At 31.0% G+C, this 16,356-nt stretch overlaps 1 protein-coding gene across 2 annotated transcripts; it reads right to left on the bottom strand.

Annotated features, from left to right (window-relative positions):
• Window positions 1-146: 146 nt before the first annotated feature.
• On the bottom strand, window positions 147-6,478 carry LOC108457911 (uncharacterized). Of its 2 annotated transcripts, XM_017757119.2 has the most exons (10): window positions 5,891-6,401; window positions 3,480-3,557; window positions 3,242-3,367; window positions 2,891-3,082; window positions 2,532-2,667; window positions 2,175-2,337; window positions 1,737-1,865; window positions 1,206-1,400; window positions 731-853; window positions 147-659 (listed from the first exon to the last, which is right to left on the bottom strand). In XM_017757119.2, the coding sequence occupies exons 1-10, from the start codon at window positions 6,063-6,065 to the stop codon at window positions 534-536; spliced, it is 1,443 nt and encodes a 480-aa protein (XP_017612608.2). In that variant the 5' UTR covers window positions 6,066-6,401; the 3' UTR covers window positions 147-533. The 2 variants fall into 2 exon arrangements, with proteins under 2 accessions (XP_017612608.2, XP_017612607.2); XM_017757118.2 differs by having other exon boundaries at window positions 2,891-3,367; window positions 5,891-6,478.
• Window positions 6,479-16,356: the final 9,878 nt, after the last annotated feature.

The raw sequence follows: 16,356 nt of genomic DNA, 5'->3' as shown, positions 1-16,356 counted from the left end.
CTTTAGAATTTGAGAATGTTGAAAATGTATAATGCTGTTAACTTTTTTTTTTTTTTTCTAAAATGTTGCTGTATTTTTTTTCGAAATAGGAAATTTTCCACAGTTTGTTTTTCTAAGGAAAGGAGAGAATTATAAAAGAGAGGAAGTTTGTTTCTACAATATGAATTTTCTTGATAGATTCCTCATAGCCATTACAAGGCTATATAATATTCTGTCATATAGTAATGCTGAATCAGCAAATACTATATGCCAAATATAAAGCTGGCCTAACCAGTTATTTGTTCATATCTGATCACAATTATTGCGATCCTAGCAGACGAATTTCGATAATTAAAAAAAAAAAAACCAGTTGAATTACATTTGTTAAACACACGTGAGAACCAGCAGCAATGGATGTGAGGCTCTAAAGGTTAGGGAGATAAGCAGATGAAGAGGTCCATTCCTCTCCTGGTCGAGGCGAATGAGCTTGGAAATTCGAGTACCAACGAAGAAAGCGCACAATCCTTTTCTTATTCAACAATAGCTATAAACATTTAAGTTTCAGCACTTGTGTCTGAGGGCTCTTGATTTAGACTGAGTTGGTGATAGTTCATATAGTCGATGCCGCTTAACCGTACACAACATAAGATCTGCTCAGGCAGCTCTTCAGGTTTATTACCCTGTTTGTAAGTAAATGAAATTAGCATCCTTTAAAAATCCGACAACCTTGGGATGAGGGAGCGAAATTTACCTGAATTGTGAGGCCAACATCTAAGATGCAGAACTTTAACCTATCTAGGAATGCATCGAAACCTTTCCTGGAGATGTAACTGAATCTGTGCATATCGATATCAATCTCGAAATAATTTTCTCCCTATGAAATTTCATTGAAATGACTTGTGAGCCTCAGAAAGAAATCATAATGAAACAATGTTTATTTACAATTCCATTGCTACTTGTCATTCGATATTTTCAGAAGCTATGGGGAAACAATGGCCTTGATCGATGTTAGTGGGGATTCCAAACAACATCAACCGCATATCACACACAACCCAGAAATACAAACAAAATTGCTTATTGCAGCTTGAGCTGTAATGTTCACAAAATCACATGTAGGAAATTGCGTTTATGAATGTAGTAGTATTAGGTGCATCCTAACTTCATTCAACATATATATATCAAAATGATGCTACATCCATTCATAAGAAAATAAAGGAGAGACTTACTGAGTAGAATTCATGCTGTGGACGTGAAAGAACAGGCTTTTCGTTATAAGCCTGCATAAGCTTCCTCTCTGCTGCACTCATGTGAAGATCTTCCACATTTGCAACACGACCTAATATTTTCAACCTTTCTCGAAATGGGACATTTGTATCTACAGGAAATCCTTTAACCTTTTCAACTTCATCATCAATTATTCTCTGTTTTAATGAAAACAATATAGATTCAATAAAGTTAACTTGGTCGTAGATCAGGTAATGAAGTGGTAATGAATGCATGAAGAACAAAATTCATATATATATGCATGAACAAATAAGACAAACGCTTCATATATATATGCATGTTGGGAAAAAAATTCATAAAAACTAAAACCTTATGGCATGACAATTAAGAGAGTTATCAAAACATTATGAGAAGAGATAACTATTATAATTCTAATAGAATTTATGTTGTAGTAGCATAATTAATTAGGAAAATGTTTGTTGACAAATTAAAAGGAATATGGTACATTTAAAATTTAGCAGTATCCACCTTACCCTGATGTTTTCTTGAAAGTGAGGTGGAAGCTCCTTCAAGTAACTGTCGGAAAGCTTAAAGTACAGAACAAAATTCATCCCTTCCCCATCAATTTCACTATGAAAAAGTGCAGGAGGATACAAGGGAATCTGCATAGCATTCAAGGTTAGCATTAAACTCGACAGAAAAAGAAATGTTTTACAGTTAAAAGTTCTCTTCTCATGTGGCATGCAGCAAAATGTAGCAAAGTTTTGGAATAAGGTAGAACTGGAAACAAAAATTTCAGGAAGGCACAAGAACCAAGTTGATTTTGTACTGAGATGGCAGTCATTAGTTGCAGTAAGAAGTGAGTAAGAAGGCAAAAGACAACATTATGTGGTATTTCCATCCCAAGGAAAGTAGAACAAAATGTAGTAAAAACTTATCCACTCAGAAAGGCAGCTGTACAAGAGAGATACCTGAACATTTACAACAAGGATAGATGGTAGTTTCCCTGAATGGCTAACAACAGGTAGTTCAACAAATCTAGCTATGTGATCTATTTTTCGTGGAGATAAGAATACATCAACGCCAAAAGGATAATATGCAGCATGGTTATGTGCAAAATCCTTCTTCTTATCCCTGCCATTATTAAATAGTTACCTGGTTAAGTAACAAAGAGTCATAGTAATACAAGATCCAACCATGTGAAGTCTAAATCTAAAAACTTCTAGAAGTCTCATGCATACTATTGCTTCATAAAAATCAATAATATTCCATAAAAATAATTATTTGCATAAATATTAAAGTACAGAACCAAGGAAAGTTTTCCATACCTAAAATAATTTTCTGATCGAACCTTGAAAGTACCTGGCTCAATATGAGACCAACAATCAAACATTCTCTTTTCTGTAGGGCAAAATGGTACTTGAGACCCTGCTTTTGGTCTCTGAAGAAGCCTCTTCGACGAAACTGAGTTAAGAAAGAAAAATAATAAAATTTTAAAAAAATCCACCAGTTCTATTTATTGCGAAACATTGCTGCTTTCTGAGAGAGCACCAACTTTAACGGAAGAGCAAATCTAATCAGAGGAGACTCATCCCAGATTCATGGAAAATCATTTCACATGGATCCAGCGGTCTCTTGATAAGACAGTTCAACTAATTTCCATTCAATGCATAACATAGATACTCACATAGGGCAGCATTGGGATGCCCTTCTTTCCATTTAAATGGAAGTTTTAAGGCATTCTTTTTCCTTGCACTTGGTGGGCTAGAGCTGAGCGATCTTCTCTTTTCAACAGATGAAACAGTAGATGCAAGACAAGGTAGACAATTGCTTGGAAGAATGCCACAGTTATCCAACAATCCGACCTCCTTCCCGGGACCTTCACCAGCAGAGGAGGCAATATCATCAAGAAAAACAGGTTGCTTTACTTCATTTGAAGCTCCATCATACTTTAATTGGGGATTAACATCCCTTGAACATAAGATTTGACTATTTGAAATTCTAGCAGCTTCACTAGCAGAGTTGCGTGCAGAATTACCAGTTGACAGATCCCCTGGTTTCTGAATCTGGTCAACTAAAGAAGAATGTTCTCCATAATTAGCATCTCTTAGAGATGAAATATTGGATGAAGCTACACCTTCAAGACCATTTAAAGACAACGTATCTGCAGATATGGAAGAGTATTGTAGTCAGTGGTGACTATTTCATATGATCTTTGAGAAAAAGAGAGTGAGTTTAAATAAGAAATTTCTAAGAAATATCCCTAAATAACATACCCTCCTGAACACTTTCAAACTCCTCTTCGCAGTCGGAGTCAAATACCGAAACTGGATCAAACCACAACTCTTGGCTTCCTGCCAAGGTGGCATCATCAAAACATTAGCTCTTCTGCTATAACTAAAATAAAACCTGTTCTAACTGAAATGCTATAATAACCACATTAACACATAACTTGAAACATCAGCTATTCTGCTATAAGCCTGTAACTGAATAAAACTGTTTCAGCTGCAATTCAGTAAAGTTGCCCATATTTAAACATGACATGGTGAACAAGTAAAATAATAATAACAGTGATAATTATTGTCCCAATATATAAAAAACAGGGTCATAATCCTATCATGATCCCATCAAAATTGGGTCCAGGAGGGATGTTCTAGAGCACTCTTTTAGCTCCCATGTTCCAAATAGCAAATGCCAAATATAAAAAAACAAGAACCTGGAGAAAGAAATTGTAAATAGATTGTTTGTAAGTTATATAATCAAACAGAAGAAGAGCACTAATATTAAGAAACAAATTATAAAAAGAAAACCAGCTGGGAGAAAATGATAAATCACAGAAAGTAAACAATGAACCGCTATAATAAATCTATTGACCAAAGGAAACATTCTTTTAAATTTTAACTAATCTAACAACTAATACACAGACACCCAGATTTTATTTTAATACATATAGCAATAAGAAAAATAAGCAAATATGATCAACATCACTGCTTTTAGAACTGGACCGAAACGGCAGTTGGACCAGGAACCTGTCGAGGTACCGGTCCAAAGAGAGGGATTGAACTGGTTGACCTGCGAACCGGCAGTTGAACCGGTTTTCTCTATTTTTTATTTAATGAATTTTTTAATAATTTTTTTGATCAAACTGGACAAACAGGTCGGCTTGGGAACCGGTGGCCTGACCAGTTCGACCACCAATCTGGTTTTGAAAACCTTGATCAACATTCATTACACTTGAACATGTAGGATCTCAAATTTAGAAAATAAAGATATAACATAAAGATAAAGCAGGCACCAAAAACTGTAAATTCTATATGCATAACCATATGTCAAATTCCAGAGAACAGAAGTCCAGTAACATCTTGGGGGGCAGATATGATAGATTTTTTTTAGACAATCCCAATGTGGATGATACAGCATACCATAACAGCAACAATGGAATAATACAGAAACTGGATTGAAGTAAAGCAATGAAGAAAAGAAGATGAAAGACGGGAAGGAAAATGGCCTTGAATCTTTAAATTGTCTTCTTTATTCCATGGTTAACAATTCCCACCTTAAAGTTTCTCTCTCTTCAAGTAATGTATAGAAAACTATGCATTAAGCTTCTAATACTGATATTTAAATCTTAACTCGCATAATACAATCCATAACACCCATGCTGATAACTAAACAAGTCAATATAAAATAAAAACAGTACCACTAATTATCTTGATAAGCCTATAGTATATCCAAAGGCTTCTGGTTTACCCCTCCTTTAAGAGAAATTCTTTTATCAAATCTTCATATCAATTTTGTCCGTAGAACAAACTGATCAAGACTAGCTGAATGCTTATAAAGATTAAAATAATAATCATAGAAACAACCATCTCAATATTGAGACCAACAATGAGAACACTGCAGCAGCTAGCTCCAACTCAAATCAAACCCCAACCAGCTCAAATGTATCTACTGCATCTTTAATTCCAATTTGCTAAAACTTAATAGAGGTGAAGCAAGATCTTTAATGAGTCAAACTTCATGATGGTAATCCTTTTTTTGGACGAAAACGTGATGGTGATCCTTGGTAGTAAGGGAAAGGTTTCTCCTTTGCAGCCTGAAGGTTACTTGTTCGACTGCAGGAACAGCCTCTTTGCAAAATGCATGGGAAGGCTGCGCATGATAAACTACACTCTCCCAACCCTTGCTTTTGCAAGGAGGAATGTGCACCGAGGAGCACCCTTTAGTGGATTAAACTACGTAATCTAGAGTTAAGAATTCTAGTTCTGCTTTTCTATGGGAACTTTTTACACCGTGTTGCACTGGCACATAGGGGGAATTAAGTTTCACAAGAATCCTACTTTTGAATTTTGGTTATGGTCAAAATTCCCCTATATCAATCTACATTCCCTCTGATTATTAACAAACACAAAGAGGAATAATCAGTATCAAAATCCCAATGTTGGGATTTCTCGAACTACGAAAAAAAAATAGATACCAATTGATCATCTAAAGACTAGGTCTCCACAAATACATAATTCACAACAAAAATTTCACCTTTTCGAAAAAGAAATAGCAGTTATTACAAAGTCTTTCAACCCATATAATACAGACATGCATTTCCTGATATAACGTAACACCAAAACCCGTCAAAAAAAAAAAGACCAAGTTTTGATAAGAGAGAGAGAGAGAGAGAGAGAGGAGAAACCTTGAAAAGTTGGGTTGGTGAAGGAAGAGCGACGATCGACATTATCAGAGGAACCCTCGGAAAGACGAGAAGGCGCCCTTTTCTTAAAGGTTTTCCTTCTTTTACGACTTTTCTTCTTAGAAGACCTCGACCTTTGGCCAATACAGCCTTCAGGTCTAGACACACAAGAACCCATCTCTATTGATCCTTCGTTTCTAAGCAGAGATCAATTCATCACCTCCCCTATGATATCACCATCTCCAGAAAATGGCAGAGGGAATCCCCCACACAAACATACAGCGACACACAGAGAGAGAGAGAGAGAGAGACGGCGGAGTCTTTTAAGAGAGAGAAAAAGGAATTAAACAAACAGGAACAGCACCATCAATATCATTAACAACGGCGAAAAAAAACTACCATTTTTATTTATTAACGATATATTCATTGTTGAATTAATTATTAATTGTCTATATCTTGTAGAGATATTATCCACTGGATTACAATTTACAACACACCACTTTCAGGGTGAAGATAAAAATAATAATAATAATAAGGAAAAAAAAACACTTCTTTTATTGATGAATGTGAAGAAATTGTATAATTAAATGTAATGGTTGCTGAAAAAGAGACAAGAAAAAGGTAACGTGGTTTTCAGTTTTCCTAAAAAAAAATTTAAATTATTTATAGTTAATTGCACATGACATCCCTACACTATGATTCTCATTTTAAATTAGTCCTAAACTTCAGAATATTTCAATTACATCCTCAAACTATCGATGTTATATCAATCTGGTCCTTCTCTTATTAAAAATTTTAATTTAATTGTTAAATGACATGCCAAATCTTATGCGGTATATTTAAATTAAAATTTTTAAAGAAGAGTAAAATGTTAGGCATAATCTTTAAAAGTAAAATAGAAAGAAAAAGAAGACATGAATCATAAAGATTTTGTAAAAGTTTGAAAAACCTCAAAAACAAAATGTTTGCAACATCCATTTTTACAAAAAAAGATAATAATAATTTTGCAGTTTGAACTATGTCACATAAGATCTGATGTCTTTTTTAAGAGTTAAATTAATAGTTTGAGTAATCGAAATACATTATCAATATATCATTGATAGTTTGAGGATGTAATTAGAATGAACGTTATAGTTTAAGGATGTATATTGGAATGTTTTGAAGTTTGAGAACAAATTTGAAATGAAAATAATAGTTGAATGAATTTTTCAACATTTTTATTAAATGGAGTAAATAGTTGAATAATTTATATAACAGAGTTCATGTCTAGAATTCGTGCTTATCCCTCCTAATAATATGTCTTACCATTGCACCCAATCACTTGTTAGTAAAATTGATTGCTTTTATCCCTATTTAAATTGCTTAGAAATTTGATTTAATTTGTATGTTCATCTTCGATCAACATTGGGCTTCGATGAAATTAATTGCTTTGTAGTTGCAAATTATTTAAACAATAATAACAAATTGAACGTTTGTATAAAATTATAATTGTAATACTAATTTAAAAATAGTATAAAATAAAATTAAAAATTAATAACAACAAGCAATCATAAAGTAAAACTTTTATATTAGGCAATGATAGGGGTGGATAAGGGTGAGTTTAAAATGAATTCAATATATTATGTATTATAAACGGAAAAAATATATAATGATGATGCATGAGTATTATAATTTATCTCGTCATTAATTAAAATGTTCTTTCATCACTTTTCGATGTTATTGTCATTTGATTATGTCTTGAAAATTTTTCTTTGAAAAGCCGTTATGTAACTCTATTATTTTGAGACACTTCAAACTTATTAATGGTAATAATCTCTATTTGTTGAATGCTATTTGTAATGATAAATATCAATTTTAATTAGTATAATAAAGTATTATTAATAATAAATATATTTAATTGTGCAGTTCAAGCCAATAAAAACTCTATTATACAAAAAAAATATTGATATGATTTTATCCATTAATTTTATAGAAGATTTTATCTATTATTCTTAATATATTATTCTTAATTGTATAGTTAAAAACAATAAAACTTTATTATTGAAAAAAAAAGCTTATTTATTTAATGTCGGTTTAGTAATTAAATGAACATTAAAGGATAATTTTGTTAATTTAATTTTTTCAAACTCGTACATTTATATATTATACATATAGATTATAAGTAGATTATTGTGTGTTTTATTATTTTTAAATTAAAATAACACTTACAAAATACTAACCTCAAAATAATTTCTTTTTACTTTGACATTTAGAGTACTATAAAATGTGGAGAATTAGTTACTAAGTTTGCTCGATAAATACATTGAGAAGTAAAAAATAATTTATGTTTCAACTTTTTTTTCCTATTTTCTAAAAAGTTCACCTATGTAATGAATCAACATGTGAATTCTAGATATAATGTAATATTTTTACTTAAAAACTAGTACATTGTTTTAGGCATAATTTTTTAAAGAATAATAATAGGTGTCCTTATTAATACAAATTTTAAACATGTAATTTATATTTGTAGTCATTCAATTATGATTTTTTATCACCCAATTATGAAAAGTTATAAAATGGTCATTGAACCATTCAATTTTATCTTTTTGTCATCTAATTATCTTGAGTTTATGGATATTTCAATTTTTACATTAGTCAATTGATGACTAAAAAAGAAAAAAATTAATTTAGTGACTATTTTATAACTTTTCATAATTAAATTATCAAAAAGAAATTTACTAATAATTGGGTAATAATTTTATAATTTTTCGTAATTTGATGATAAAAATGACAAAACCCATAGTTGAGTGAAGTCTATTTCGTAAATTGGTAATTTTTTTTATTTGCATTAATAGTATCCAAAATTAAAAATGTTTTTGTGGGGATCTCATTTTCAATCTTTATAGTAACTTATGTGAGACATTTAAAAATATGTAAAGAGAAAGAAAAGGAAGTTGTGGGGTTGGTAGCCGCAGCTTGGGTGGCGCTAATCATAAGCCATCTCTTTCTCTCATCTGCTTTTGTATTTTTGGAGTTAGGGCCCACCAGGATAACACGTGCCATTTTCTGATTAGGCAAACGTGTGGGGGGAAAGTCTGGCACACCAATGCCTGGGTTCTGCTGGACTATTTATTTGGCTCCTTCTCGGCAATGTCTATTTTTTTTTTTATATTTTTAGTATTTTATACTATAATTATATTTGATAAGTAGATCCTAATATATTTTACAATAGAGTAAACAATACTTTTAGTCATTAAATTATGAATGAGTTTATGTATTGGTCACTTAACTAAAAAAAGTTACAATTTGGTCATTAAATTATTTAAAATTTTTTATTTAAGTCATTGAGTTATTAAGTATTTTTTTAAAAAAGTTTCCTCAGCGAGCTCCAAGAAAAAAATTATTCAAATTTTGATTCGATATTCGTGACTTTTATAGTTATTTCATGAAAAAAGAACTAAACTGTAGAAGAAAAGGAAAAAAAGAGTTTTCAATTGGTGTAGGTGGTGTTAACAGAGAAAGTCATATAATATCACTTTTATCAGTCTAGAGACTTAAATGAAAATTTTTGTATAGTTCAGTGATCAAATTGTAACTTTTTTAATTTAGTGACTAAACAAAAATTTACCCATAATTTAATAACTAATGATACAATTTACCCTTTACAATTTTAACTCAAAATAATTTAAAATATAAGATAAAGCGACATCAACTAATATGGGCTATAACTTTTTTATTCAATTGCACCATAAATTAAGAAAAATAGCAGTATGGTGACGTTGGACGATTGATGCCTCTTTTCGCACTGATAAGGACCCTCCATTTGATAAATATATTGTATTAGGTTAAATTTTGTAGGATAAATTATATAAATGTTACTTTAATTTTTTATATATTTAAAATTTAATTTTTGTATTTTTATTTTAAAATTTTAGTTATTTTTTAAAATTTAAAAATTAAGTTTAAATATTAACACTATTTCAATTTGGGTAAAAATATAATTAGATAGATCAATTAAATTAAATTGAAACAATTTATTTGAAAATAAAACTTTTATTAAATCAAGTGACACATGATTGTGTAATCAATTATGATTATGGTCCATGTGTTTTCATTTTAATCAAATTAGTTAAGAATTTCAATTATTTGGAGTAAGTAAAGCTATTGTAAAAATATAGAACTAATTTATGTCAAATTAAAATATAAAGACTAAATTCCAAATGTGAGCATAATAGATAGTTCGAAATTACAAATTCACTATTATCTTATAGTGATTAAAAGATGAGTTGTGTCATCAGTTAGTTCAAATAATTAGCACCCTAAATAATTTCGGTAGGTGACATGGTTTAAAAAAAACACTTATTCCAACTCATAATATTAAACTAAATTTTTATGTTAAAATAGTATTTTTTTAAAAAATCCATATCATTAACTATTTGGACTAACTAATAACATTAAATATAAGGATCAAATTATGTATAAAGATTAAATCTTAATTTTAGGCATAGTAGCGGAACCAAAATGAGATTCCACCATTTTTCTATAATATATAAAATAAATACGGTGTTGACAAAAAAATGAGGTGAGAATTTTAATCAAAATAAAATATAAGGGTTAACTAAATCCCTAATTATTATTAAGTATTTTTTGGTCATTTTATTATGAAAAATTATAAAATAGTCATCTAATTATTTGAGTTTTTCTTTTAGGTCACCAACTGTTAAATGACCGATGAAAGATGACTTGAAAATTTTAAAATTTACATAATCGCAAATTTAACCCTAAACATTATATATTATGTCAATTTAGTCTAGATTCTAAAAAATTAATCCTCAACAATTGCACATTGTGTAATTTAACCTTTTTTAATTTTACTTTATTTTTGACCCTTTCACCTAAAAATCTAAAAAAAATAATCTATTAACTAAATTTGGTCGGAAATATATCAAAATGGAAACACTCAAAAATCCAAGACTTTTTCTCATTATTTTAAATTTAATCCAAAATGTCACAAGTAAAAGTAAAACTGCAAGAAAAAAAAAGGATCAAATTATAGAATATGTAAATGTTTAGGGTTAATTTTTTGGAATAAAAGCTAAATTGACACAAGTTATAAATGTTGAACGTTAAAGTTATTGTTATGCCAATTTCAAAAGCTGCCAAGTTATCTTTCCGTTAATAATTCAACGACTGATAACTAAAAAAAAAATTCAAATAGTTGGGTGACTAAAAAGAAAAAATTTGAATAGTTGTATGACCATTTTATAATTTTTATAGTTAGATGATAAAAAAAAAACTTCCTAGTAGTTGGATGATTATTAGTGTAATTTACCCAATATTTATACTAACTAATGTGATTATAAAATTGAAGTACCAAATTATATATAAAATTAAACTTTAAATGTAATATAGATACCAAAATTAAAATTTAATTATTAATATATAACCTTAAAAAAAGTATTCCTTTCATTTATAGTTGATAGGTATTCTTACACAATCATAATATGTTTTAGAATATTTATTCAATGAATTAATTATTAAAACTAAATTATTTAAATAAATATATAAAATTATAAAAAGAGTTCAAAAATCTAAAAAAATCTCAGCATCACCTTTAGGCATCGGTCAAAATATTGCCAAAATAAATGAAACCAAAAATTACAGATTTACGGCATGTAAGAGTTGGTAATGTTGATGTGGGTGTGAGTGAGTCTCACCGCCGCCCTTATTTTTCGTGCGCTCATTTGCTATAATTTTTAATTTAATAAAATAATATTAACTTGAGAGGGAAGACGGAGAGCAATGGAGAGTTGTTTTCTCATGTCAAGACATACACCATTCACTTGTCTTAATTGATTTTTTTTTAAATTTATTTTTTCCAAAATTTTGACGCTAAAATTGAGATCGGATTTGATCAAAAGTCAACATCTTAAGCTCTTTAATATTTTATTTGTTAAAAGAAAAAGGACTTTATTGCTTGTTGAAAAATATTTTCTTACATTTTAGAAGGAATTGTATTTGAATATATTAGAGTATTACACACTTTTGATCTAGTTGAAAAAGATTTATTTATCAAAATTATAAAAACTAAATGTATGTTTTGAGTGTGGTTTATATGGTCACATGAAAGATATTTGCTCAAAAACAGGTGGTGGCAAAAGGTTGGATAGTGATTATCTAACTGGCCAGACAATGAAAGAAACGAATGAGAATCGACAGTCGACTTCGGTTGTTTCTTGAAATTCACGTCGACCGTCTCAGAAGCTAATTGGAAAAAATCAGGGTTCAATCCTAAAGAATACCCGATCAAGATTTGACTTAATTGTTGACTTAAATGATTAGGTTTCTTTCCATCCTGATCTTGGGTTAGGCTCCACAAAGGAAACAAGGAAAAATGTTCAAGCGATAGTTGAAGGATTGATGGTCACTAAATTAACTATAATTACGACAAAGGCAAACGCACCTATCGAACAATAGTATAGCTATGGTGAGTAGGGAATATCGTATCAACAAGGACTAAATGTACTAGTAATTACTGTTTTTCTATTATTTAGCAATCAAATTGATGAAATTGTTTTTAATCTAAAATTAACTAAACTAATTACTAAGAATGCAATAGAGAGTGAATTGGTAAAATAAACGAAGTTAACCAATGTGATAGACAATACCCAGGAAAGAATCCACCTATTATTCTGAATCTGAATTAAACGATTTATTCACTTGTGTCTTGTGGCCAGCCCGTGTGGCTCATATGGGCGTGTGCCTAGCCCGTGTGGAAATACCCAGGCTGTGTGGATATTGGAAACAGCTCTTTTTGCCTGATTTTGGCTCGTTTTTCACTCCTTTCACTCCCTTATGCTCACATAAGTATAGAAACATGAATTTAAAGGATTAGGAGCATCAAATTCACTAATTCACATAATAAATCATCCAAAAATGCATCAAGAATAAGATTAAAAACATGTTACTTTTATTGTTTATCAAGGATCCTATAATGGGTTGAAGCTAATGGCTTCCAAATCCAAAGGTAAAAAGGTTAATGGTATTCGACTAGCCTCTAAAGGGATTGGTAACCGAAGTGGGCGAGTTTCGAAAGGGATAGTTATTAGAGAACTGTCACAGCGGGCTGCTAACCTTATGACTAAAACTACTAAGAAGTAGAACTTTGTTAAGGCTCACAAGCCCGTTCGACATAATCCAAAATTCCACTCAGTGGCCATTATCGATGAAAACTGTAATCCCAATATGTTGGGAGATGGCGATGATTCTATTTTTGTTTATGATTTTGGTCTTGTTGAGGGTGGCTCATCTAAGTCAATTCCGCTAGATAAATTTGACATGCGGTTGGATGATGGTCAGAGGGATCAATCTACCATTAGAAAATCATGACCATAATTTTTGGGAACCTATGGTGCAAGTTGTAGATGTGGCTCATTTTATTTTGGTTGCGATTGGATCGACTACGGATGGTGCAAATGTTCAAGTTACAGATGGCATGAAGATGAGTGACTTGCCTGCTAGAAGAGACAATAACCAATTTATGGATTTGTAAGTTTTTCTCCTATTGCTTTGTTATTTTTTAATGGGTGTCTCTTTATTTAGAATTGTAGGGCTGTAGAAGCCATCGATTTCATTGGTTCATAAATGAGTATAATTAGGAGTTTGATTTTGACATTTCACTTTACTTGAAACGCGAGTTAGTGGTATGGTGGCGAATTTATCTATCTCTCAGCTTGGTTTTCAATTTTTGCATAGGGTTGGAGCGAGAGGTTTTACTGGTGGTATTTGGGTTTTATGGACAGATGCGGTGGTCATTGAGGTTTTAGTTAATCACTTTTAACATGTTCACTTAGGAATTCGAGTTAAGTCTATTGGTTTTTTTTTGCTCGCTGTTGTGTATGATAGTCCACAACTAAAGCTCCATAACAGTTAGATAAGCTTGCGGATTGTACTGATAAGCCTTGGGTGTTGGTTGGTGATTGGAATATGATCCTCTCTGTTAATGAGTATAGGGGGTCTCGGATGTCTTATTCGAGATGGTGCTATTTCTTTGATGAATTTTTGTTTCGGAATAATCTGATGGATATGGGCTTTACAGGACCAAAGTTTACGTGGAATAAGAGTGATGTTTTCTAGCATCTAGATATGCTATTTGTAATCTTCAATGGTGCAATGTTTCTCTAGGTATAAGGTTCAAAATTTTCATCGACTTAAATATGAACATCGACCTATATTAATAAGGTTAGATAATGTAACAATGAATTGTTTGGCTCGATTGTTCAAATTTTGTTTGGCTTGGCTCAGTGATGGGAATGTTTAAGGATATGGTCAAGGCTAATTGGAATCAGTGGATGATATTTCTACTACCATTGATAATTTTGCTAGGGCGGCTTAAGTCTGGAATCAATATGTCTTTGGTAATTTAAGAGTCTGTAAGAGGAGGGTTATTGCAATAATTTGAGGTGTGCAGAATGTTATTGATTATAGGTTAACTAAGAATTCGAGAAAACCTGAAATTAAGCTTGGTGTAGAGTTGGAGAAGATTATGGAGTTAAAGGAGCTCGTATGGCAAAAATAGTATATGATCGATTAGATGGTGAATGGTGATAGGAAAACTAAGTTTTACCATCACAAAGTCACGAACAGGCACCGCCTTACCTATATCAATGGGATTAAATTGAAGACTGGGATGTGATGGTGTTATGAGCTCACCCTTAAATGGGCTGCGATCAATTACTTCTTGTGTATTTACTCTGTTGATGAAGTAGCCCTTGTTTGTTTTCCAGATTTAGGCTTTTTTTGGAGATTAATGTTAGTGACTTAGATTGATTAGCTACTAATTTGATAGGCATGGAGATTAATGTAGCTTTAGATACTATATCTCCTTTGAAGGTGCCTGACATGGATAGTCTTCACACTAAGTTTTTTCAAAGTTAATGGAATATAGTTGGAGAGTCTATTTGTAAATTGGCTAAGGATGCTTTTGGTGGTAAATCGATTGACCTGGCCATTTCTAAAACTCTTTTTTTGCTTATCTCAAAGGTGCCTTACCCTAAAACTTTGTCCTAATATAGACTGATTAGTCTGCGTTCTATTTTCTATAATGTCTTACATAATTTATCCAAATCAAACGAGTTTTATTGAAAGTCATTTGATCACAAAAATGTGGTGCTTGCTCAAGAGGTGATTCACACCATACTAACCACTCAGGGCTGTCGACATTGATGGACGACTTTAAAGGTATACCTAGAAAAGGCTTAAAATTGTATTCATTAGGATTTCCTTGATGAAATGCTTGGTTTAATGGGATTTCTAGTTAATCTTTATTCATTGATTATAGTGTTAGATCTGGTGCCCTAAGTGTAATATTTTCGTTTATGTACACTTTTTCGTTTCAAACAAATTGGTTTAATAATAACATTTAATTACATTAATACCTTTTGTATATTGTCTTCAATGGTTTTTACACGTAAAGCAAAATGGAAGCAAATATTGGACTCACTGCTTATCTAATTTTAGCTAATACAAAGTGATATTATGTGGTCAAATCGTTATACCAAATGAAAACTTGTATTAGTGGATTAATCTAAACATGTCATTAGTCTAATAAAAAATGAGCAAATAACTTCTAGAAGATAGAGACATAGATGCGACATACAATACATCAGACAAGACCCAAGTAGAATAGATCTTAGATCCATTTATGGATTTATTTACTCGTGACGTTCACAGTGTGACATACTTTAATCCTGAGCGAATGATGGACTATGTATGCGTGTCTCATATACTTTAATGTAAGCAAAAGCCTGAGATCAGATAGATAAGGAACGATTCTTCGAGTTTCACTGAGTAATTTGGTTACATAACATTTACGTCTGTTTCTAGCTCGTATGAATTATTCTAAAAATAAATAAAATGGTTCCTAAGTGGAGATTATAGTTCAAGATCTAATTACATATCTTGAAAAATTAATAAAATAATAATTACAACCATTATAGTTTCTAGGAATCACAACTTTGGTAAAATTAATTTATCATAAAAATAATAAAATAATAAAAATACATTAATTCACATACATAACTCAAAATATGTTAATAAATATAAGAATGCCACATCTTATAAAAAATTAACCAAACATAAAGAAGAGAGAAATTTTCGGTATTTGTTTATACTATAAACAGAGCACAACTTAGCTATGATACCAATTGTTGGAAAAAAATTGGTTCGAAAACAGTTTTCTTGCATAGAGAAAATATAAAATTTTAAAAATCGAGTCGGTTTGTGATATTTATAGCAATAAACTATTTCCAAAAAGTGCATGTGCTTTGTGCGAGACAGATCATTGATGTTCCAAGCTTTCAACCGAACGACATTCTCCGTTGTTCTTGTACCATGAATCGCTTCAAGTGTGGGCTCGAACAATCACGAATCAAACATAGAACCATAAATAAATTTCTTACTTTCAGTAGGAAAGTAAATATCTCTTATAG

Source organism: Gossypium arboreum, chromosome 4 (genome assembly GCF_025698485.1).
Source record: "Gossypium arboreum isolate Shixiya-1 chromosome 4, ASM2569848v2, whole genome shotgun sequence".
In the NCBI taxonomy this organism is placed as follows: domain Eukaryota; kingdom Viridiplantae; phylum Streptophyta; class Magnoliopsida; order Malvales; family Malvaceae; genus Gossypium; species Gossypium arboreum.
The sequence above is the reverse complement of the archived record's forward strand: the minus strand, read 5'-3'. Positions and strand labels throughout refer to the sequence as shown.